Below are 24,992 nucleotides of genomic sequence, written 5' to 3' on the forward strand. Positions count from 1 at the left end.
CTTTTCATGTTTATGGTCCTACCCGGCCAAGAAGCAGTGCCATGCCTGCCTCCTCTCCCTATCTCATAGGTTTCCAATTTTTTTCACTGATCTGTGAAATACAAAACTCCGGGAATCATGGCTCAAATGGCCTATAAGGACAAGCTAGGAGATCATTAAGAAACCACCTCAGGGATGTAATTACTCTAATTCAATTAACATGTTCATTAAGCAGGTCAAAATTAGCAAGGGCCAAGCATGCCTTGCAACACTCGATAACGCCCAAGCTCTGGCAAATCCTTCTCCCTCTTCTTTAGAGGTGGTTCCCAGCCTCTCACAGATTGCTTCTCTAAAAGGCCACCGTGTAATGTGGAGCTGCTGAGAGATGAGAAAATTGCACCAGGTCAAGCCACCACAGGCCCCACGGAACAAGAGCAAGGCAGCCAGGGGCTCCCAGCCTGCCCGAACAGAAGCCCCACTAGTGGAGGGTGGCTGCACCCGAGCCACCCAGAGCAAGGGCAGCAATCTGACCCCTCTTGGAGCCCAAGGTCAGAAGGTCAGAGTGTGACTTACTCTGAGCTCCTGCACTCAAAATGCAAACTCCTCTGGCCTGGGACAGGGACACTTGCCAGCAGGATGTGTCCTTAGAATTATGATGTGGGCAGTGACCACTGGCTCAAGACAGTGGCCAGAAACCTGATGAATTACTTCTGTTCAGTCCTGATGACAACCTGAACAGCAGGTAGCGCCATTTTGCAGACAAGGAAGCTGGGGCTCAGGAAGGCAAATGACTAACTCAGGGTCACACATCTAGCTGTCTGGTTTCATAATCTGGGCCCTCTGCCCCAGCCCTGAGACTTCTCTTCATCCGGAAAGGGATCTAGCTGGTTAAAGGCAAAGTTAAGCAGCAAGAATATCCATCTAAAGCTGGAGATGCTAAGATGGTCCCCAAGGCCAACTCTGGGCTACTTATCCAGCAGGAATAGCAGGGATTAGGGCACAGCATCTCACCTCCCTGCTGTATGGGATTTCAATGGAAAGAAGTATCTCCTCTTCTTTCAAGAGGGTCTTTCTGTAGCCAGGGAAGAAGTTGTGGTCCATCTGAAGTGTCTTCTTGGTGCCTATACAAAGGCAAGATGAAGAGGGACCATATGAGCAACAAAGAATACCCCCCATCAAGGTTCCCCCCAGTGTCTGCTGTGCACAGACAGAGGGAGTGGCTGCACAGTTGGGGCCAAGGTCCTCTTTCTCTAAAATCCTTCAGCAACCATGTGCTGGTGAATATTTAACAGTTGGTTCTTTGAAAGTGGAAAAAAAAAAAAGCCCTGGTTCCTAGCAGTTGCTAGTTTCTAGCATATAAATACTCCCACCCTAGCCAATTTCAAGCTACCATAGTGACAACACTAGGTATAAAGTTGGAGACGGGTAGCAAGAGTGGACGCAGCAGGCCTGCTAGGCCCCAGAAGGTCTGCTTGCAGCTGGACCTTCCTGTCCTCGAGAACGTGGATGTCAGGAGGATTCGCAGGCTCCTGCATGAGCATGGTTCACTAGCCTGCACTGGGCACAGACAATGTGGTTTCTATTGACACTGCTGCATTCTGGGAGTCTGAACTTTCGGTTCTTGCCAGGCAGAGGGATGTGACCGCCCCCAGTAAGAGCCCCAGGTGTGGACTCCTCAAGGAGCTCCCCTGGGGAACAGCACTTCACCTGTGTCCTCACAACTCAACTTGTTGCTGAGGGGACTAAGCATGTCTGTGTGACTCCCCTGGAAGAAGATTCTGGAGCCCTGTGCCTGGTTTCCTCTGGACTTTGTCCCCTGCACCTTTTCCCTTTGCTGATTCTGCTTCATTTCCTCCTGCTGTGATAAGTCATAGCCACGGTCGTGACTACATGCTCAGTCCTGTGAGTCTTACTGTCCAGTCACCAAACCCGGGGCAGATCTTGGGGTCCCTCTGACCAGGAAAGATGCACAATAGCACACTATTACAGAGCACCCTGCTCTACAGAGACAAGGGGTAGAAATAACTTCAGGAGCACAGACTGTAATCAAATGAAGTGAAATAATTTGGAAGTGATGAATCCTGAGTATTTTTGACCTTTGTTTTTAATATGATTTGTTTCCTCATAAGTTTATGTAAGTTGATTGTTCATAATGGTCACTTTGAATAAATGCTCACAGATTCCCTGAAGCTTCAGTGCATGTTGGCTCCAGCACAATGCTAAGTAAGGCATCTGGGTGACAGAACCTGTTGTGAATGCCTCATAAAGAATGGCTCAGCTCTCCTGCGTGCATCTCCCTTGAAGCCTCCAGGGATCCAAGCCCAGACAGTTGGGTCATGGAGCTTTGGGTCTGGTTTCTCCAGAAAGTGACCTTGCTTGTGAGACTTTTATTCCCCCAAGGCCTTCTGCCCCGACCTCTGCGTGCGGCAGCTCACCTCTGGACACGATGGTCAGCTTGGCCCTGCTGGCCATGAACACAGGATTGAGGTCGGAGATGGGGCTAGCATTGATGATGTTCCCGCCGATGGACTAGGAAAAGCAAGAGAGTGTAGGTGAGAGGCCTCGCAGGAAACCCCTGGTCCATAGCTGGGCCCAGACACAGGGCAGATGAGAGAGACCTGCTGAAAGGAGCACCTGGAGGACCTGCACCCCTTGTAGACATAAGACGGGCACAGCAAGAACCCGGGCATTCAGAATGATGTTGGATGAGCTGAGAGTGCTTGGGCTTGGACATTTACCAGCCAGGAAACCAGACCCAGCCCTTTCCAGCTGGTGTGTTCTTTCAATTTCACCCAACCTTTTCCTGAACGGGTTGAAGAGACTCATCACAGAGACCAATGAGAGTTCGCACAAAGAAATAGAAGATAAACATGAAGGAAGAAAAAGAGGAAATCTTCAGGATGAACAGTTTGCTCTAAATAAATCTGATTCCTGGCAATTTAGCCAAAAATGTAAGAAAAGTCAAGTACAGGGTTTCGTTACTAGCAAAGAGGAAGAAAACCAGTTGCACAATAAAAACAAAATCCTTCTTGGAAGTGGCCTCTAGATGAACTGAAAACTCAGCAGAGCCTCTCAAGTCTGTCTCATCTGCAATCAAACATTGAGGTTAAATAATGCACTGTCCATATTTAGATATTTTTTCTGTGAATAGTGTTTTCATTTGATTTTCAAAAAAAAGTGTGTCCTGTGCAGGGGGTGGGGGAAGGGAACGGGAGAGGCTGTTTTACTTTACTTTGTTCTGCTTTTTGTCTTAACTTAAAAACAAAAAGTGGAAGGGAAAGGTTGGCTTTCCTCCTAACACCATCAACTGCTCTGAGCTTCAGGTGGCACCTGTGCCAACTGAGAATTTGGGGGCTAATCTGAAGGCTGATGAGCATCGTCAACAGGTGGACCCAACTCTTCTCTCAGGCGATCTACCTCTGGCTCTCCCCAAAACCCTGAAACTACCCTCTTCCCATTTTGGCTTCTCCCTAATCCAGCTTTCAACCCCTTGCTGATAGGCTCAGCAAAGTTCAGGAAAAGAAAGCTCCATCTCTCCAACCGCATAGATAAAGACTGAGTCACAGAGCGAGTGTCTGGGGTGACTCCATCCCCCTTCATCAGGAGCCCCTGTGGGGCCCCATCCCAGTCCACCCTACGGCAGAGACAGGAATCTGCATTTCAGCAACACCCCAGGTGGGGCTAAGCCCTGGGGTGAGGACCTCTGGGTCTGTGGCAGAGGCCAGACAAGCCCCCTCCTTGTGTTGCAGGGCCGTCCCCTGAGCCTTGGGGGCCCCCAAACAGGACTCACCGCCACAGACTTGACCTGCTTCCCCGCAAACCAGCGCAGCTGCTCCAGGACCCCTTTGAACACCTCTGTTTTGTAGGCAGGCAGCTTGTCAACTGCTTCATACAGTGTCTGTTCCATGAGGTTCAGGGAACAAGCAGCTCCAAAGGAGATTCCTGGGAACACACACACAGAGTAACAACAATCCCCCTCCAGCCTGCAGAACTTCATATAGAACTTCTGTGAAGCTTTATAACAACCTGAGTGAGACTGAGCGGGACTCCTGTCCTTATGTGGATGAGACATTAAGGCACAGAGAGGTTCAGTGACTTGCCCGATGCCACACAGCTAATAAAAATGCCAGGCCTCTTGATCCCACAACCAGTGGCCCTCTACTCATAAAATCAGATATCGAGGGGAAGGTCCTGGCATTTTTTTATGTGTAAAGCACTCCCCCACCCCACTTTCCCCTTACTCCTATGAGTATAGCCAGCAGTAAGAGGAAGCAAAGATTTCGTGGCCCGTGCCCACTGGACCTATGAGGATGCTCCATGCAGGAAGGCAGTGAAGAACACCCCCTCCAGGAGGAGCAGGCAGCAGTGAGGGCCTAACAGGAGGCTGCCCTGGCACCTGCCACCCCCCTGTATACCCCAGTCCCTCCTGGGCTCCAGATGAGCCTCCCCTCAGCCTCTTACCGTCAGGCCCATGCTCCACTGAATTGAGCTCTGGGATCCAGGCTGGGCAGACAATCGTAGGAAACAGCTTATTCTTAAACTTCATCTCAATGCCTGGAGAGAAACAAGAAGCTTGAGGTCAGAGGTCTGTTCTCCTATCACCAGGGCAGGCCTGGGTGTTTTGCACCACCACACACTGGATGTGTGATTTGTTCACACTCTCATGCTCTGGGGTGTCTCGGGACCCAGAGGCATCATGAACAAGATGAGGGACTAATTACCCCACCACCTTACCCTACCATCACCTGGAAAACTGTCTTTTCCTCTCAAAAGAACCTATCAGAATTCAAATGAGATGAACCTGAATTCACTCGTGTGCGTGTGGTTGTGTGTGTGTGTATGTTTTTAATAACTATTAGAAAACACAGGTATGAAGATATGTCCGGGAGCCCTCTACACAGAGACTCCCTCTGTTTACAGACAGGCTCAGAGAGGTTGAGCTTCTCACCCACATCACACAGCTGACAATGGACACATTTCGGTACTTGAGCTGATATAGAAGTTGGTGTATAATAGTAATAATCATGTGAAAGAGGAACATTCAGACAAAAAGGAAAATTGAGAGAACTCCAAATCTGCCTCCCAGCCCCCAATATTCGTCTCCATCACGACTGTTTCTGCCCCTCCCCCTCCCTGCCCCGGCTAATGAAGTTAGAAGACCCCTCAGACACAGCGACACAGCCCTTCCCCTGCCCCCCCCCCCCACAGTGCTGTAGAAGGAGAACCGTGAAGAAGAAATGTCATATGTGGTCAACTCGTCTGTGACACAGGAGCAAAGAATATCCACTGGAACAAGGAAAGTCTCTTCAATAAACAGCGCTGGGAAAACTGGACTGCCTCGTGCAATAGAATGAAACTAGTCCACTCACACCATGCGCAAAAACCAGCTCAAAATGTACAACAGACTGGGATGTAAGGCCAGAAACCATAAAATATATAGAAGGGAACATCACGGGTGCTATGGTGGTGGGAGAACCACAGGGACTACACCTAAGGGGAGAAATCAAATACTGTCAAAAATGAACACTAGGGCCTCCCCAGTGGCGCAGCGGTTGAGCGCTGGGTTGCGAAGCTGCCCGCGGCCTCTGCACCGCCAGTTCGATCCCCGGCTGCTCCCCTGGCCACCGGAGGAGGGTCCCGCATGGCGTGTAGACCTCTCCTGCCGCCCGCTGCTGCCCTCAGCAGTGTACTTCGGTCCTTCTGCCTGTTCTGCTCCCTGCTCTGGCTCTGGTGAATTCTCTCACCCTCCTGCACTTCTGACTGTACCCAGTGCTTGTATAAAAACAAAGCAAACAAACAAATAAATAAATAAAAAACATGCTTCTATAAAAAAAAATTAACAACAATGTAAGATAAATAAATAAATAAATAGATAGATAAATAAATAAATAAACAAATAAAAAAAGTATCAGCACATCCTCCCCTGCCCTCTCCTGTACTGTGGGGGCTCTGAAGGACAGCCCAGGCTTGAAGGGGTCTGGCTGGATCAAACACCAGCTCACAGGACAAAGAACTCAGATGGGGGCTGTCAGGACTCATCCTGACCTTGTTCTCCCCACACCCGCTGCCCCTGCCCTGGGCGGGTCAGGGAGGAGGGGGCAGAGCTCACGGACTGGTCTGAAATTATTTCTAAGTTGGAGCTTTAAAAATCTTTTGAGCGGGCCTCCCCAGTGGTGCAGCGGTTGAGCGCTGGGTTGCGAAGCTGCCCGCAGCCTCTGCGGCGTCTGTTCGATCCCTGGCTGCTCCCCGGCCACCGGGTGAGGGTCCCACATGGCGCGCAGACCTCTCCTGCCGCCCGCTGCTCCCCTCAGCAGTGTACTTCGGTCCTTCTGCCTGCTCTGCTCCCCGCTCTGGCTCTGGTGAATTCTCTCACCCTCCCGCGCTTCTGACTGTACCCAGTGCTTGCATAAATAAATAAATAAATAAATCTTAAAAAAAAAATCTTTTGAGGGCCCCCCCCCAGTGGTGCAGGCAGTTGAGTGCAATGCTGTGAAGCTGTCCACAGCCTCTGAAGTGCCTGTAAGATCCCCACCAGCTGCAGAGCGACCCACATGGCGCGGCAGACCTCTCCTGTGGCACCCACTGCTCCCCGCAACAGTGTCTTTCCGTCAGTCTGCCTGTTCTGTTCCCAGCTCTGTCTCTGGTGAATCCTCTCACCCTCCCGCGCATCTGGCCTGTACCCCAGTTCTTGTATGCATGAATAAATAAATCTTTTAAAAAAAAATCTTTGAATTCCTTCCTCTGGGACTCTAACTGGGTTCAGGACATTGTATGACTCACGATGAGAAACATGTCACATATGAAAGGTTCCTCTAGGCAGTCCTTCTCCACCATAACTCATGCTTCCCTAGACTGTCGGGCCACCAGGAGCACATCACCTGAAGTATCTTTCACAGTGTCACAAAACTGAGGCTGGGGACTCTGGCCATACCTGTACTTGTATGAGCTGGGCCAGCTCTGGGTTCTACCAGAATGACAGGTAGAGGCCCTCTCTCTGTGGCTGAAGATCCAACAGAACCCAGGGCTTAGGGGCTCCCTCTTGTACCAGAGTCAGGGGTCTCCCCCAAGCTTAGCTGTTTAAAAGCATGTCACATCCCCACACTAGAGGTGACTTTTCTGAATTCACACAGCTGGCAAGGGATTAAGCCAAGTCTCTGTGACTCCGAAGTCAGGGGTCTTTGCAGGAAATCAAGTCAGGGTTCCCCTGGGGTCCCCAGGCTCCCTGCAGGCCCAGAGCCACCCCAGCTCTTACCAATCTCCGTGTTCCCCACCACCAGCTTGGCCTCGGGGTGCTGCGCTTTGAGATCCAGCAGCTCCTTCAGCATTGAAACCTGGATCCAGGTCACACGCTCTCCTTTAAAGCACAGCCGCTTCTGAGGAGTGTCTTTCAGCCTCTGGAAAAGACAGTTTTCTCATTGCCCTGTCTCCTCCTTCCCACCATCTTTCCTTGATAAACTGCTTGAAGTCCAGAATGGGACCAACTCTTCTGCTGCTTTAGTACTGAATTCAGAATGACGGTACATGGTCCGGCCAGAGTGAGGGGAAACCCTCTGCCCCAAGGCAGGAATTACAGTGCAGCTGACGTAGCATGACTGCACTTCACTTTTGAAAGACCTGGGTAGAGAAGGCACTAGCAACCTCGTTTCTTACAGGCAAACGAGCCTGAGGATCAAGGTTATAAGACCTGCTGAAGGTCACCCACCACAAGGTGACCTGAGCTGTCCAGGTTCTTTGAACCTCTGGGCATGACAGAAAGGAAGGAAGTGCAGGTTGAACCCTAATGGACAAGGAGGACATCGGGTCCTGGTGGGTATGAAATAAAGCAGGTTTCCAAGACTCACAGCACAGAAACTTGGCTGTGTCCTTCCCTGGGGCATCACCTACCAGCAGCTCTGGGGGGAAGATGGGCTCCTGGGTGGGATCCAAGGGCATGAACTCCTCTGGGTTGAATAAAGATGGCGAGAGAGTGATCTGCTGGAAAAGGGAACAGATCGATGGTGTAGTATTTCCTCCTGAAAACACTGTGGGCCCAACCCAGCCCTCTGTCCAGCGAGCTGGTTTCCAACCCTCCGCAGACAGGTGGAGGGCAGGCCGCTCCTGGGCAGCAGGGACAAGGAGGACTGGCTAGTGGCCCACAGGCTTTTGTGCACATTCACTGCCTCCTTGTCTGGAGGGAACTGCTTCTGCTTGTGGCCACCACTGTTGTGAGTACAGGGAGCTCATGGGCTCCTTGGACCTGAGGTTGGCTCCTGGGCTCCCAGGCAGAAAAGGGCCACTTACCGTGTCGTCTTTCTTCTGGTTCATGCAGCAGTTTGGGTTGCTCCCATTTCCACCGCAGCATCCACCATCCTAGAGAGATGACCAACATTTGCACAAAAATATTTTCAAAGAGTTTTCCCAGGAGCTAAAGAATCTGGATCATGAACATCCTGTGAAACCTAAATCCGACACCCATCCTAGATCTACAGGAACAGCAGATTCCCCACCTGCCCCCACCAGCCCACAGATAGGGTTAGGACCTCTGCTTTAATGACTTTCTCTCACTTGGTTTAAGTAAAATAACTCAGGAATTGTAAAACGAAATGTAGATTAAATAACTTGTAAAGGAACAATAGAACAAGAAGATGTGGTACATATACACAATGGAATATTACTCAGCAATCAAAAATGATAAACTCATGCAATTTGCAGCAACATGGATGGATCTGGAAGGGATCATGTTCAGTGAAATAAGCCAGAAAGAAAAAGAAAAATACCAGATGGCCTCACTCATAGCAGGAATTTAGAAAACCTAAATAAGGGACCAGGAAAAAGACTAATTATAATAAAGTAAAAATCAAAACCAACAAGCAACTATAAACCAGAGACACACTATGGGGGGGAGTGGGGGAGTAGGATCAAAACAAGTGGGAGGGTGGGAATTGTATGGAGACTATAACCAAGATGAAAATGCATACATTGTGCAAAAATGAAAAATGATGTAAAAAATACATAAAATTTAAAAAATAATAAATAAATAAATAAATAAAAAGAAATCACATAATTGCATTTTGTAAGCAATTTGAAACCATTGAAAAAAATGTGTAAACTGACAAAGATTTTTAAATGTGAAAACTCAATGACGAGATGGTGTAAGTGAGAGAGTACTCTTGAACATGGCCAATATAAATTATAATCAGGGAATCTTATAAGAAATCAATTTACCAAGAACCTAAACTTTTCCTGTATGTGTTTGTGTGTGTGTGTGTAAAGATTTACACTATGCTAACCAAATACATTAATGACAGATGAAAGGGATTTAAGATAACAATATATGCAATTTTTTATTTATATATGTAATTATCTGTAATAGTAGAAAGTTAGAAATCATATAAAATAAACACAGAATTGATCATTTTAAAAAAAGAAACAATAGAACATCCTGGAAGCAGCAGAGAAATTTAATTTTAAGAAAATTTCTCCATGAAAGCTAGGCCCTACTTTATCAAAACATATCCTTGTGCCCCTTCTCCTCCTTCAGAGTTGCTCCCATTGGCCCTCTCCACGCTCAAGGGCCTCTACTTCCTAATCAGTCAAGTCCTGTGGGGCCTGACTGGGTACCTCCCCAGCTGGGGTCTCTGGGGTATAATCAATATATAATCAATATAATCAATATCAAGACCAATGCTGGGTCCAGACAGTGTTGGCCAGCAGGCCTGATGGCCTCACCAGCACTTCTTTCCAGAAAGCGACCACTTTTCATCCCTCACTGTGGCCTGATCTGCATACAGGGCTGAAGAGCCATCACCTATGGGAACAGGACTGGCTCAGGACCTCTCAGGGTACCAGTGGCAAAGCATAGCATAGTGCCCCAGTGGTGCCTCTCAGAACAAGGCATTGAGGGGGTCTGTTGGCCTGACTGAGCTGCTCAAAAAGGCTGGAATGTCAACTCAAGTCCTTGGGAAACACCCCAGAATCTGGAGTTGTGTTGAGGAACAAAAGCGAAGCAAACTCCCAGGCACAGCCCAGGGCACTCTAGAGAAGCAGACGTAGGGGTGACCAGCACTCTGCTCGGCTCTGCTCTACCCTGGCCCACCACCAGATGGGGGATTGCCACCCAGTAGGACCATTTCTATGACAAGACTCTGACCCTGGGAAGGAGCATCAAACACTGTAACATGGGTATTATTATAATCCCCAGTTTAGAAACAAGGAAATTTGTCCAAGGTCATGCATCTATTAAGTGAAGAGATGGGATTTGAACCCAGATCCGCAGACTCCAAACGTGAATTTTCAGTCATTTTCATTTAAACCCACACCTCCAAGTACCTCATTCTCAACCACATTTGCCAGGGTGTGGCATCTTTACAGACCCATCTCCACCCCTTTGGGGTAATTTGGACACTCTCTCAAAGTCCCTAAAGTCAGTGAACAGGAGTGTGACTCTCACCCAAACCCAAATCCAATTAAGATGAGACCTTTTGACTGAAGTCAGGATCAGCCCAGTTGAGGAATCGGGTAAAATTTGGGGAGATTAAGGCAAAAAAGGAAAGGGCAGTCCACCGTCCTTGCAGACGGCAGGTATGCGTCTGTTTATATAATCAACACCAGCACGCCAGCTGCGGTTTCTCACCCAGCATTACACGAACACTGCAGGGATTCACACACTAATTGGAGATCTAATTAACAGTTTCATAAGCCCAGCAGAATGCCAACTGCAAGCGGCAGCGGGAAAGGGAAGCAGGAGGAGCGTGAATGCCAAGTCGGGCTGGGCTGTTATTAAATGCCACCTGATGACCCATGTCTGAGTGAGCCAATTTCCAAGGACAATTGCCAAGTCAGATGTCCTGGAGGAAGATAGCTCTTAGGCAACATGCTCTTCCAGAAACTGGCTCTTCAGGCCTTTCCTGGAAGGCAAGTTCCCATGCAGAACCCACCGCCGTGCCAGGTACCTGCTACGGGGAGATCTACCAATTGACCCCTTGTCTTTCTTCTCTGTAATCCAAAGGCACCTGGCACCCCTCCCGACTGTGATTCCCAGGTGTTACTGCTTTAGGAGCAGGGCTGCTGTTGTCCTGAGCATCCTCTTACCCTGGCGAAGGTCCGGAAGCCCTGGAGGATGGACCTGTAGCCTGTGCAGCGGCACAGATTTCCTGGGGGGTGAAAAGGAAAATGACCATGTCAGCACAGGTCCAGGGTAGGTGAGGGGTTTGTGGCTTTCCTTCTGGCTCAATTAGATGCTCTATTTACACATTCTATTTCCTGTGCTTGACTATCCCCTTCCTCTTTGTATTCCTGACTGCAAAACATCTATCACTTCTTCCAGGAAGTCTTCCTAGAATACCTGTACTGAAACAGGTGGCCCTCCTAAGTGCTCCCAGGGTGCCTAGTCATAGCTTTAGCAGTGAGCTTATTAAACCACATTATAAACTCTCTTTCCCTACACAGTGAATTCCTTGATAATAGGGATGATACATTCAGCCAAGTCCCCTGTGCCCTCCATAGCGCCTGACATCCAGCAAGACCCGATATAACTGATGGAATAAATGATCGATTGAAATGTTGAATGGTGGGAGAGTCTTTTCTATTCAATTCAGAGGAACAGACACCAGATCTAGATTCCTAGGTCCCTGAACAAAAGGTAAAGTAGGAAGCTCCTTCCTGGCCCAGGCTCAGACTCATGACCACCTTCCTCATGCCGGCAGATTCCTGTGCAGGTGACAGCTGAGAGGGAAGGAGACATGTCACTAGTCTCTGCGGAGCTTCCAAATGACCTCCTTTTGAACCAGCCACCCATGCTCCCCAAGCCAGCACTGGGGGAGGGCAGGGAAACACCAGGGGATCCAAAGCAAGGAAACCCCAAGAGGTCCCCAAACCATCCAGTGTTCTCCAAGCAAAGAGAAGACCCACATTCCTGCAGAGCTCAGCCAGCACATTGGGATGGCCTGAGCTTTTCCTCCAAAGAACAGTAACTCTTCCACTCCAGCCCTGCCCCGACCTCAGCAAATCCCCTGTACTGAAACAGAGGCTGCCGTCCTGTCTCTAAGGCTGTGCCCAGCGCTCATACCTTGGAAGGCGTCCTCAATCTCCTCCATGCTGGGTTGAGGCTGGTTCCGGAGCAGCGTGTACATGCTCATGACGATGCCAGGGGTGCAGAAGCCACACTGAGAGCCATGGCTTTTGGCAATTCGCTCCTAACACAGATAACATAGGCACCTGTGATGGCAAAGCTCCCCACAGGGTGCACCTGCAGCCAGTCTCTGCTAACACTGTGGAGTCACAGTCAAACCCTTGAGCCAGGTTACCTAGCTCCCCTGAGCCAAGTTTCGTCTGTATAAGGACCACCCTTGTACTTATATCTAGAACTGTAGTGAGGTTCCAATGAGATAGTGAATCCACTGAGTTGTAACTTAATATTGTTCCTCGCATACAGTAGGCAGGCAACCAGTGCCAATTCTCAATAGGAAGGTCCCTTCAAAGAACCGCAACCCTTAGACAGATGGGGCTTCTGCCCTCATTCCCTTCACTGAACAGTGAGCACATAGGGCTGGAAACTTAAGTCATTTACCCAAGATCACACAAAGTGATGTAAGAGATGGGTCATATTCTTTTAACCATGCTACCACACAATCCAAAATCAAACAATATTTAAGAACCACTGGATGTATTTTATTCCAAACTAGAATATCATGTATTCTTCGGTGAAGGCAATGCTTTAAGTCCAGTGAGGATATAAGAATTGGGAAATGTGTCATAAAGAATTTGCTTTGCAGTGAATGTCACAGAATTTTCATTCAAACCTGCAAAATTTTTGTTACAGGGAGATTCTCCTCATCTACATTACTTTGCTGTTTGTTTCTTCTTACATTAAATAATTTGCTAGAATATCATCTCCCCAATGCTCAGCATATACAATAAGTCCCTTATAAATAGCCTCTTGGAAATTGTCACTGTTAAGTGAAACAATGCATAAGGAAAGCAGGGCCTCAAGTAATGTGTTTTGATCGATGCCAATCCAGAATTATTTTTTTCTGGACTGAAGATGTTTTTATTTTAATTGAAATTATTCAAGAACTGATTTATACTCATTCAATATACAAATATTTACTGAGAACCTCTTATATGCCAGGCAGGGTAAAGACAACAGGCACAGAGCAGGGAAGAAGACCCTCATGAGTCTCATGAAGCTCAAGTCCTGTAGGGAAAATACTAAAATACTGACAATAAAAGACAAGAAAGTTCCAGGTGGGGATTGGTGCTCTGTAGAGAGTTAGTGTAGGGTGACCTGACCCGGAGCTATCTGTGGCCACTTAGAGTTGGCAGAAATGGCCACTCTGAAAAGGTAGTCCTGAAGTTGAATTTAGTAATGTGAATTGGAGCAGGGAAAGGTGTATTCTAGGAAGAGAGAAGAGCAAGTGCAAACCCTCTGAGCACAGCAGGTACAAAAGCCTGTTGAGCTGCAAAAAGGTGAGTGAGGTGAAACCTAGTGGGATGAAGAGCTGGCCTGGGGGAGAGGCAGCAGCCAGGTCCTACAGCAATTCAGAATCCAGGGTAGGGTCTGGATTTTGATCCTGGGTGTGATGGGAAGCCTCCAGGGGACTTATAACAGGACATATGATCTATGTTTGTTTGTTTTTTAAGATTTATTTATTTATACAAGATCTGGGGTACAGGCCAGAGACACGGGGCAGGTGAGAGAATTCACCAGAGACAGAGCAGGGAGCAGAACAGGCAGACAGACCGAAGACACTGCTGAGGGGAACAGCGGGCGAGACAGGAGAGGTCTGCCCTGCCATGTGGGCATCTCCCTGGCCGGCCGGGAATCAAACCAGTGCTGCAGAGGCTGTGGACAGCTTCATAGCGCTGCGCTCAACCCACTGTGCCACCTGGGAGACCCTGATCTATGTTTTTAAAGAATCACTCCAGCTGTTGGCTGGGGAATGGGTTGCAGGGGGCAAGAGCAGAAGTAGGGGACCAGGGTCCAGGCAAGAGGCAAAGTTGGTTGGACCACCATTTGGTGTACCATGCAATGGGAGGGGAAACTGAGAGAAAATGAAGATTTGTTGAGGGTTTTGGAGGTAGAAGAGGCACTACCTCTGGGTGGATGAGTTGTCCTATATGAAAGAATTAAAAGTGACTCCTAGATTTTTGTCTTGAGCAATTAGGTAGATGCTTTTCCCACTGACTCAGATGGAGGAAGACAAGAGAAGAAAAAAAATTTAGCCAAAAACTTAGACTTTGTTGAGTTTGAAATTTGACGACCATATAGTGATGTCAAGTAGGCAACTGGAAATGCTTATTCACCTCTGAGAGGTCAAAGCCAAAGGTGTACATGTAAGTGCATTTGCATGTGGATAGTATTCACGTGACAGGGAAGAGCGTGATGATGGGCAAGGGAAGGAGCCAGGGTCAGCATGCTGGGCACTGGGGAGGCTAGGAGGAGCCCCAGAGGTGCTCATGCAGAGAGGAAAGCGTAGTGTCACAGGAACCAAGAGCCAACAGATAGTGGATCAGAAGTGGAATCAGGTTCACAGCTTATTTGAAGTCCAATTAGGAACATCGGGAGGAACGGTCTGTGCCACTAGAAAGGGAGGGTTTTAGCCCAATTATTCAGACATGATCTCTGTGTTTAAACTGCTCATTCTTTCTGTCATCTAATTGTTTTAAAGGAAATTACCAGCCCTAATTAATCCTCTCACATCTCTTGCAGGTTGGACAAGTTTTGTAATTTCCTCTTTTCCTGGCTCAGAAATGAAACCCTCGTGATGCAATGCCACCCCACCCTGCTCTGGCCTCACGTAGCCAAAAAGGTTCTCCTCCCAGGGAACACCAGCAGCTTGCTCAACCAGAGGCCCTGCTCCGAGAGGATGGGCAAATGGCCGAGAGAGGAGTCAGGCCTGGGCCTGGCTGGCACCTTCTGTGATTATAATCTCCCCAAGACCTCCTGCTGCAGGGAAGCCCTGGCCTTTCCTTCCCAAGGTGCTCGGCTCACGTGTGGGCTCCATTCCGCTTGCCTAAGAATATTCTGATTTTTTCCACAAGCCCCTAAGATTCCCCTCAGGGTTGTCATTTTCAGTGCATCCTCAGGTGGCCTGATGCCATCAAGCCTTAGTCGGACACTCATGTGTTTCTAGTTTCTTCTTCGGCCCTTGCTAACCACTATTTTAATGAGGGTGGAGGCCTCACCTCCTACTTTTATATTGTCTGTAGGTAGAAGGTAAAAGATACAATGGAATTACCATTTGAGGGAGAGCAAGGAGTAGGTGGGCTTTTTCACCAGGAGCACAGAGCACCTGGAGTCTTGAGGGCAGAGCTCCTAAGGACACTGTGGACCAAGAAGAGGACCTTCTCCCACCAATTCCCTCCAGTTCCTATGCAGCTGGACTGCCCAGGTCCCTGATCCAATTGGACCACAGGATGGAGCTCCGAGCTTGGGGACCTTCATTTTCCCCTTCAAAGCACTGGGAGGAAGGGGGCTGTGGTCATGTCTCAATGCCTCCTTGGCCCAGGCAAGGATGCTCAGCCCCCAACAGCCCACACAAATATGCAGCCTTGGTCTGAGCCTCCCCTCCCACCTTACCTGCACAGGATGCAACCTGGTCTTGGTATTTCCTATTCCTTCCACAGTCGTCACGGCAACATGGTGCAAGGAACAGATGGGGGCCAGGCAGGCATTGGCAGAAAAGTGACTGGAACCCCAGATTAAGGTCATTCCATTGTCCACTCGGGTCATTAGAGGCAACCCAAGTGCAGGATGCGGGAGACTTCAGATGCTTGTGTCATTTCACTCTAGTTTATGTTCTATCTCTTCCACAGGTGTCTTCACCTCTCCACCCAAGACTCTGGGCTAAGGACAAGGGAAGCTCACCCCCTAGGCGAGGCTCCAGTCTCTTCAGGCAGCAGTGAACCCTAGTTCTTTCAGCTAGAACCAGATCACTATCAGCCACCTCCTACTTGGCCTTACCCTGGGGCTGAGTCAAGAGTTTCTAGCAGGTTCCAGATTCAACAGGTGCACCTTTATCCCCACCTTTATCCCCTTCCTTAGCCTCTTCAATTTCAGAACCTCCTGTCACTTTTGCTTCCCTGCTTTCACTCATGTCTCCCATTCCTCCGGGGGAGAGAGGGAGACCCTGGACACATAGGCACTATCCTCGTAGACAGAGCTTCCTTGCTCCACTCCTTTATCCATCACTCATTCACTTACACCATCAATATCTGTTATTGTGCAAACCATATGCCAGGCACCCTGCTAAGGACTGAGGAAATAAAGGTGAATAAATGTGAATAAGGTGTTTTAATAGCTTGTAGTCAATCCAGGAAAACAGAAGCCAGTGTGAAGATGCAATTTAAATATCTTATGGCAAGTGTGTAGAGCACTATGGGACCAACAGAGGCAAGAGGCACCTAACCCAATCTTGGGAGGTCAAAGAAGTTTCCCAGAAGGGGTGATATTTTGCCCTGTCCTAAAGAGTGAATAAAAGTTAGCTAGGTAGAAAATTCCTAGAAGAAAAGACATTCAAGACTTGGGAAATGGCTTGTGCAAAGACTTAGAAATTGGTGGGTATGGATCAACAGAAGTGCACAATTATTGCTGCATAAATGGAGTACCGTGCCCATGAAGAGAAAGAAAACCGGTAGAAAATGTGGGATGTATTGTGAAAGGCCTCATGTGCAAAGCGGAAAGATTGGACGTCAGTTGGGATGCACTGGAGACCTCGTGAAGGATTTCATGGGGTGTGAATTGAGCCTGGATATCATGAAGGTCCTATGTGCACACACACGCACACATACATCATCCACTCACTCACAAGCTAAGCCCTGCCTCAGAGTCCCCACATGAACAATCAGCCAGCAGGCAAAGGATACACAATCTTGTTCTGGAAAACGTCATACTTGGAAAGCATCACCGTGCAAGCCCCGCAGCCTCCTTCTCCACAACCCAGCTTGGTCCCACGGAGTCCCACTGTATGGTCAAGGGTTAAGGATTATGAACTCATAGAAAAGGGTCTCTGCTGGCCTCCTGGGAAGTGCATGCACTGAGCTGCAAGTAACACCACCCCTGAAAACTCGAGCCCCTCACCTCCTTATCTGAGAGGCTGCACTGCAACCCAGGGAGGCAGGGAGCAGGGTCATCTCCACCGTACAGATAGAAAAGGCATGGACTGACTCCCCTTGAACATCACCCAAGCATCTTCCCTTGGGACTGAAGTTCTGCTCTCCAGTCCTGGAGACTTTTCTTGGGGAGGGGTCTTCCAGGCATAGTCTTATAGGCCCCTTTGCCACATGGGCTGCTGAATCAGGCACCTTACAGACTGAGCATGAGGGCAGCTCCCATCCCACCCCTGCAGAGAATACAATGAAGCTCTCAGACTAACATGAGACTTGCACCTGCTCTGGGACTTGCTAAGTCAGCTTTCCCCCCGACCCTCTTGGGCTGATAAGATCCCTGGGATCAAAATTAGGGCTATATCGGGACCTTTGAATATCTAGCCCAGAGAATATGACAGTGGAAATGAAAATGAAGACATTTTTGAGACTGGGGACCAGTATTGGCGCCTTCTCTTCATTTAATTGCAGAAAAAAGAAATCTGATCCTTTGTGCCTGTAAAAATGCTTCTTAATGGGTTATTCGAGAGTGATCATGGTCGCCCCTTTCCCTGAGATGACCGGGCTCCATTGCTGCTTTTCCCTCAGCCTACAGGCCTCCAAGCAGCTGCCAACTGAAGACAGAGGTAATGAAGGTCATTATCAGCTGGTCACTTCCTTCAATTTCAAGATGAAATTAGTAACTCACAATGGTATAGAACCCTATGCTTGCAGAGCACTTATACCCACAGGCCCACTTCATCTTTCAGTAATCTGATCAGCAGTTGGGGCAAGAACTATATCCCTGCAGATTAAACAAAATGACCCCTATGGTAATGTGAGTCATATGAGGTAATGGTTTTGTTACCAAACACAGTCATCTGACTCCAAATTCAGGGCTCCTCCACCACTGTGCGGCTGCCTCTCTCAATACCTGCCTGGAGGGCTTTCTGGGTCCTCAATGTTCTTTTCATCCGTCAAGACAAAGGCAGTTATCAGCTGTTCTGACAACTCTAGGGGCAGATGAAGAAAGGCAAATGGTAACAACCCAATGTTGAGTGAGGTCTCCCAACCTGTAGAGCTTTCTGGAAGTCATGATGTATTGTCTCTTACACAAAATTCCCAGCACAGGATGCAAGAAACCAAAGAATTTCCTATGTGCCAGCTTTCAGTTTTGGATTTCATTTGAGGTTTGACCTCTAAACAAGTCAGCTGCTATGATTAGGAACTTCTAAGACATTCAGATACTTTATTAGAAAACTAATATGGTTGTTAAGGGTCTCTGAGAATGAGCCTCTCTTCCCAGACCTCCCAGGTAGATGGGTTGGAAATGGAGTTCCACTCAGTTCCCCGATTCTACTGAGTGACTCTCCCTCTACAAAGAAGCCACCAGGTTCGTATGCTGTGAGGCTCCAGGTCTGCCTCCTCGGACAGGAGGAGGACAAAGTATACCAACACCAGCCACTGTCTGGCAGAAAGTGAGCAAACAAGCAGTAAGGACATGGATTTCAGGCTGGCTTCTGTGGGCGTTGAAACAATCCAAAATATGTCACTGGAATGAGCCATGGGACATCCCTGCCTCTGGGCATGAGAAGGGCTTGTTGACAGAGGTCAGGCTGAGCCTTGTCTTGACAAGGACCCCTACAGAGTTTCCAGAATGGGTAGGAACTTCAGTGCTTGGCTTTGGGCTTGAGTCCAGGATCTGAATATACAGTGAGAAGTAGGCCCCTTGTGCAGATCTCACTTCCTCCTCTGTCAATGGGGCCGCTGTGGGATCAGTGAGATCACCCCGCCTGCCTCTCAGCATCCGCCATTTCCGCAGCAGATGGCACTCCCACACGCAGGCCCACCTCAGGCAGCCCCTTCCCGACAAACACCCCTTCCCCTGACTTTTCCTCCCCAGTGGAAGAGCTAGAAACATTCCCTAGGAAGGCCATTTACCTCTTAAGCAATAAGTCATTTGGGGAAGGTGTGGAAGGGCCCCACCCCTGCTAATTGGGGGTGACAGAGACCAGGGCCAAAGAGGGCCTTTGGAGCTTATCTTACAGCCCTAGTTCTAGACATTGACATTACTAAAGTCTGAGCTGGAAAAGAACTCAAGGATCATCAGGAACAATTCTTCCTTCAATGGCAAGAATTTCAAACCCAGACAATTCAAATGACTTCTCAAGTCCCACAACTGCTGAGCGCCAGAGCCGCAACTAAAGGGCAGGCAGCCAGAGCCTGAGTCCGGCGCTCACCTCACAGCCTCCCTACAGGTCACTAGAAAGTGACAGAGGTCCAGAGAATGGGCCTTTCCCTCACCCCCCTGCAAAGGCAGGATACACTTTCTTCTCAGATAGGTCAAAAGGGTCGTTTCTGGATCCGCATTTTTCTCCACCACCTACAAAGACAAAAACAAAGACAAAAATATAGATCTACTTAACCCTGGCCTACCCAAGAATTTGTAGAGTTAATGGGGATGTGCTACATAAATTATGAAAATTATGGCACTTGTCTTCATAACTGCAGAAGAATAACCATATCAACTGCAAACTATGGCTGTGCTGACATCCTTCAGCTCTGAAGTTCTACATGAGTGTTCAGCCCAGGACCCACCAAGAAGCATCTGGTGCTGCACCACCATGCTGGCCTAATTCCTCTTCAAATCAAACAGGTCCTCTCATTTCTGGCTGCCTGACCACACCTGAGAGCCAGGAGAGCAGAGAGAAGCGGCCTGCAGATCCCTGGTTTGGTCCACCCTCAGACAGTGGGGAGCCCTCCGTTGCCCTGTGCTCCCAGAGTACTGCACAGGCTGCACGTTGTTGACCCATGTCCGAAAGGGAGGAGAATCTCAACCCAGGGCCCCTGAATGGGCGTTCAATCAGCTGGAGAAGCTTGCCTGCAAAGCCAGGCGCCAGCTCCCCATGCATGTCGTCAAAGGAAGTCTATGAAAACTGCTTTCACGCCTCACGCATCATCCAGAGTAAAAAGTTCAGATGACTGGGCCGGAAAAAGGGAGGGAATTTGTGGTAAAGGTTCCTTTAGGAAGAACTTACAGTGAGTTCCACACCTTCCTAAAGAGGGAGGAGGAGGTGTTGTAACAGGGTGGTCCCCAGGAAAGGGGGAGGTTCCAGGTTCCCTGCCCCACCCAAATGGAGGGTGGATCTGAGCAGGGAGAGGAGAAGCTGCAAAGGAGACTGAGGAAGGAAGGAAGCGGGATGGAGCCAGAAGGAGACCTGGAGGAGGCGCATGGAGCCTAGAGACACGTGAAGAAACTGCGCTTGTCTTTTGGTCGTGGACTGGGTGACACAGATGTGGGTGAGACCCGTGGGGAGGTGACAATGGCAGCTTTTATCTTGATGTTGATTTTGCTCTTTTCCATCCAAGCTTGTCTGGTTGTATCGGAGCCTTTTCTGTGGGTCCCCACTAGAAGATGCTTTAGACTTGTGGCAGGCTTTGGGGCCTTGCTCTGGGCCCATCCTGCTTGGGTGGACTTTTACCCACGAGGGGACGAGTAACTTTGGGTGCTTGATTTAGAAACTAGATTCCATGCCTTTCCTGTATTGTCTCCTAATTGTATTAAAGTTCCTTCCCATTAAAGTCTCATATGTTTTGTGTTGATGTGGCAGATGGCAGAACCTATTTAGAGCAGGCAGGTTTGCAGGGTCTGGGCTGCCCCTCTCCCTGCCCTGTAACAGTTTCTTACCACTTCTCAAACTGTGAAGGGGGCTCCTGCCACACACTAGTGACTGCAGGGGATGTTGTGCTCCAGCCCCCCCAAGCAGCTAGCGGTAGGCTGGGCACACACATTGAAGAACTGGACATGGTGGTGGGACTGGGCATGACCCAGAGTTTAGGAGAACTAAAGCTGTGATGAGCTGACCAAGGGCCTCAGGTTGGCCATGCCTGAGAGCGAGCTGGCCAGAAGGCACTCAAATAGTTAGGGAGACTGAGTGCAGGGGTTGATGGCACACCAGTCTCTGGAGTGGACCACCTCACACCAGAGGCCAAGGAAGAGCAGCAGGAATAGTGCATCTCTGTCAACTGAACCTTCCTGGGGTTGGGGATTCTTCTTACATCAGCACCAATTAAATGAGAACTTTCTTGCTGCTCTCACCTTTTAGTCCCAAATGGAGACTGCATTTGGCAATTTAGAAATGGCCATGGGATTTTTTTCTTATTGACTCAGAGCCAACAAGAAGGTCAGAAATTGCCAGATTTTGCTTCCTGAATAAAGTTTAAAACACAATGGAAGATTATTATTTTTTTTTTTTTTTGCTTTTATGATTATACTCCAACAAGCCAGCTCAAAGTCCTGGTTATAAAGTTCACCCAGGAGCCTTTTTTTTCCTTCTCTTGGAGAAGAAATCATAAAGGTACAAAATAAAGGTCCTTATCACCTTTCTTGTAGATGGCAGGAAGGCCCTCTGAGCTCACCACCTCCCCCTAAGTTGTCTTTCCCCGGTCTTGCAGCCCTCCAGTCACCTCACCAGAGTGCCTTGCTCAGTGTCTTCAGGGTTATCTTGGAGACAAAATCCAAGTCCTACACGTTACCTTTCAAGCCCTTTCAATACGTACCTACTCTTCATTTTCAGTCTCTCCCCCTCCTACTTCTCTGCCAAGCTGGTTTTCAGACTCAAGTGAAAATACGACTTAGATTTTCTGACCTGTACTCCAGTTCCTGTATTAATTAATTAATTAATTAATTGAAAAGGTCACCAAGGCCCGTGACCTCCACAGGGTCCCCTCCAGGTCCCCACTGAGAAGACAAAGTCCTGAACTACTGAAACAGGAGTGTAGGAGGCACACGGTTAGGAGGGAGTCACTGATTTCCAACAGTTCTTTCATAACTTCCTTGCATAATATCCTTGCAAAACATCCAGATCATCTTGGAATAGAAACGGGACAAACCTACTCATAGCTGCCTCGACTTGACTGGGAATTCCCTTGCTCAGTCTTCCTTGATTAGTGGTGGTTTTATAGCTCTACTTTTAACTCATCACTCTCCACATTGTCTCTCCAATTTTCTGTAGTTTCTCAAGAGATTGCCTGCCTTAAATTGCAAGCACGCAATTCATCACTGGAACTGGCAGGAGTAGAAGCTTCCAGAGAAATTAGGGTTAGACATGATCATGCCATCTACAATTTTTATTTTCTTTTTTTAAATTTTTTATTGAGGTAACATTGGTTTACAACACCAATGATGTAAATGATAGATTTAGAGGTATAGGATTGCTTTCCTAAAGTATAAATAAAATACATTGGAAAATAACCTTCACCAGATTTACCTTAAAATGCTCTTTTCTAGATACAATACATCATACCCATCTCGAAGAGGGCAGAACCTTATACTGTTATGCACAAATTGATGACTTAATAAACAATTTGACCATAGTGTACAATGTGGCCTTGGAAGTCACTGAATCCAAGTGCTCACCCAACGTAATAATTGCTTAGAAAAATTCCACAGACGATACCTTCGAGTAACACTTCTAGAAAGCTAATTCAAAGACTGTTTCTTAAATGCGTGTGATGTAATGGCTGAATGCAAGACAGTTATTTGCAATGTTCAATGCAAAAGTCTTACTACCAACGCAAGCTGTGCCCTGCCTCTTGGTTAGGGGCCAGATGTCAATCCTGAAGATTAACTGGCATAGAGAAATAGCTGTGAACCAGAAGAGTGTGGCTGACCCCAGTGCCTCTGGTGACTCCATTCAAACTGAGTCCAATAGCTTGTAGTGCAAAAAAAACCAGCTTGTAGTGCTGATGTGCGCTGGCTCATGCGGTCTCTCACCAATCAACAGCACAACCCTGACAAGTGATGTATTAGCTGTCCTATGAAGTACATTTTAGTTCCTGAAAATTGCCTCAAAATTCACCCAGTTTCAGGCCTCCCCTGGTGGCGCAGCGGTTGAGCACTGGGCTGCGAAGCTGCCCGCAGCCTCTGGAGTGCCGGTGCAATCCCCGGCCACGGGTGAGGGTCCCACATGGAGCGACAGACCACTCCTGCCGTGCCCGCTGCTCCCCTCAGCAGTGTATTTCATCAGTCTGCCTGTTCTGGTCCCCGCTCTGGCTCTGGTGAATCCTCTCACTCCCCACACCTCGGGCCTGTACCCCAGTTCTTGTATAAATAAATAAATCTTTAAAAAAAAATCACCCAGTTTCTCCACTTACAAATGCCAAAATTTCAAAAGAAAATAGCCCTTCTTTGGGGTCCCACAGGCACTTCTGTCACTCATGCTGTGCCCTGTGGCCATTTACAATGTGCAAGCCTGATTACCCTTTAAATCCCCTTTATTCCCTAATGGGAAGCTGGAGCAGCAGGGGTGCTGGAGAGAGGGGGTGGGGGGAAGGCAGCAAGTGGAGGAAGGAGACAGTGTGATGTGGTTGCACCCTCTCTCCTTGCACTTGCCTTAAAATTTAAGAAGATTTTCACCTTTCCAGTGTGGGCTGCAAGGACTGGAGCAGATCACAAGTCCCCTCTGCACCTTTCCACGCCACTCTGCCCCCCAGATCCCTGTACACCAATGAAGTTGGACAATTTTTTATCATAGTGAGAGATTTGCAGTATTTACGTGTCTAAATTGGGGAAGGCAAGCAGGTTCTCTGTGAAAAGCAAAATCATGGCTTGCCACAAGATGTCAGTGTATTTCCTCACACAAATTAGCTATTACAATTCTATGTATGAAATATCACAAGCAAAGGCTGTGTACAACTTATACACTGATATTAGCAAGAAAAATGTGTTTCTGTTTCCTCTCTCAATAAAGACAGCAACACAAGCCTTAGAATTAAACACATAAATAGAGGTTGGTGGGTGACCTTCAATCTCACCTGGAGCCCTGCCCGCGTTCTCAGCTTCAGGCCAGGGTCTCTCCCACTGCAGGGAGTTGGCATGGTAAGGAGTCAGGGAGCCACTGACACCCCTCCTCTCTTTCCTTCTCCATATTCCTTTGCCCCTTGAGTATCTGGACTGTGTCCTAACCCCAAGAAGTCTTCCTTCTCCCCACCCTGTGTTACCCCAAATGCACCTCTGAAAGTGACACCTCTGAAAGAAGAGAGAGAAATACAAGTAAGAGTGGAGAGAAAACAATGAGAGAAGACAAGAATGGCCACACATCTCTTCCCAGGGCACAGAGAAGCCAGCCCAAGGTAAATGTCAGCTCCTGCTTACCTTTTTGCCATTCACAAAGAAAACCAACTCGTCAGCTGTCATTGTCACCGGCTGAGGTCCCCGAACACGAGGCACCTGGCTCCCAAGAGACACTGGCAGTTACCACTGCTCTGCAACTTGAAAATATGCCTCTCAATATAGTGAAACTAAGTGGACCAATGGGAGAGCTGAGAGCTTCAGGGCACAGAGAGTTCTTGGCAAAAGCCACCAGTTTGCATAATCAAGAAAAAGAAACCACCACACACAGCAAATCAAACCCGCAGCCCTGTGTCAAAGAGCACAGAGGAAGGAACCTGCATGTATGAGCCAGCGGACCTGGGCACCAGGTAGCTGTGTGTTTTAGGCACTGCCCTCCTGAGCCTGGTTCGTCCTCCCACTTGCTGAAGGCGGAGAAGAGGGTAGGGCCACTGCCGAATCCAGCAGCAGAGCTGATTCACATGGGCCACGTCTCCACTTGTCGTTAACCCTTCAGGTCTGATGCAGCCAGACTCTGCGATGGCACAACGGACACTTTCTCCCACAGCCCGGGGGATACCAAGGCCACAGGATGCAAAGTGCCCAAGCAAAGCAGAGCATTTGATGTCAGCATGTCACTATCACCCCCAGAACTCAGCTGGGAAAGAGCATGCAAACACCACGCTGGAAATAAGAATTCAGCAAGAGCAGATGGCTGTGGGACAAATGATAAACCTCAGAAGAGCTTTGTAAACTTGCAAAGAACCAAGATATTTATTGCTATTACAAATGTATCCCCAACAACATGATAATAAACTATTTTTGAGGTTTTTTTATT

General features: G+C 48.4%; 1 protein-coding gene across 1 annotated transcript in view; it reads right to left on the bottom strand.

Moving 5' to 3' along the window:
- Window positions 1-24,241, bottom strand: part of XDH (xanthine dehydrogenase) — a gene marked incomplete at both ends in the record, with an annotated part of 49,809 nt that extends 25,568 nt beyond the window's left edge. The window contains 13 exons of the mRNA XM_084235834.1: window positions 991-1,100; window positions 2,415-2,508; window positions 3,770-3,921; window positions 4,441-4,533; window positions 7,232-7,373; window positions 7,864-7,950; window positions 8,260-8,328; window positions 11,050-11,111; window positions 12,026-12,152; window positions 15,539-15,647; window positions 16,825-16,921; window positions 19,369-19,426; window positions 24,200-24,241. Of these exons, the coding sequence (XP_084091960.1) occupies window positions 991-1,100; window positions 2,415-2,508; window positions 3,770-3,921; window positions 4,441-4,533; window positions 7,232-7,373; window positions 7,864-7,950; window positions 8,260-8,328; window positions 11,050-11,111; window positions 12,026-12,152; window positions 15,539-15,647; window positions 16,825-16,921; window positions 19,369-19,426; window positions 24,200-24,241 (1,242 nt within the window). The remainder of the gene's footprint in view (window positions 1-990; window positions 1,101-2,414; window positions 2,509-3,769; window positions 3,922-4,440; window positions 4,534-7,231; window positions 7,374-7,863; window positions 7,951-8,259; window positions 8,329-11,049; window positions 11,112-12,025; window positions 12,153-15,538; window positions 15,648-16,824; window positions 16,922-19,368; window positions 19,427-24,199) is intronic.
- Between the last annotated feature and the right edge of the window lie 751 nt (window positions 24,242-24,992).

This window comes from Talpa europaea, assembly GCF_964194135.1.
Source record: "Talpa europaea genome assembly, chromosome: 6".
NCBI lineage: Eukaryota > Metazoa > Chordata > Mammalia > Eulipotyphla > Talpidae > Talpa > Talpa europaea.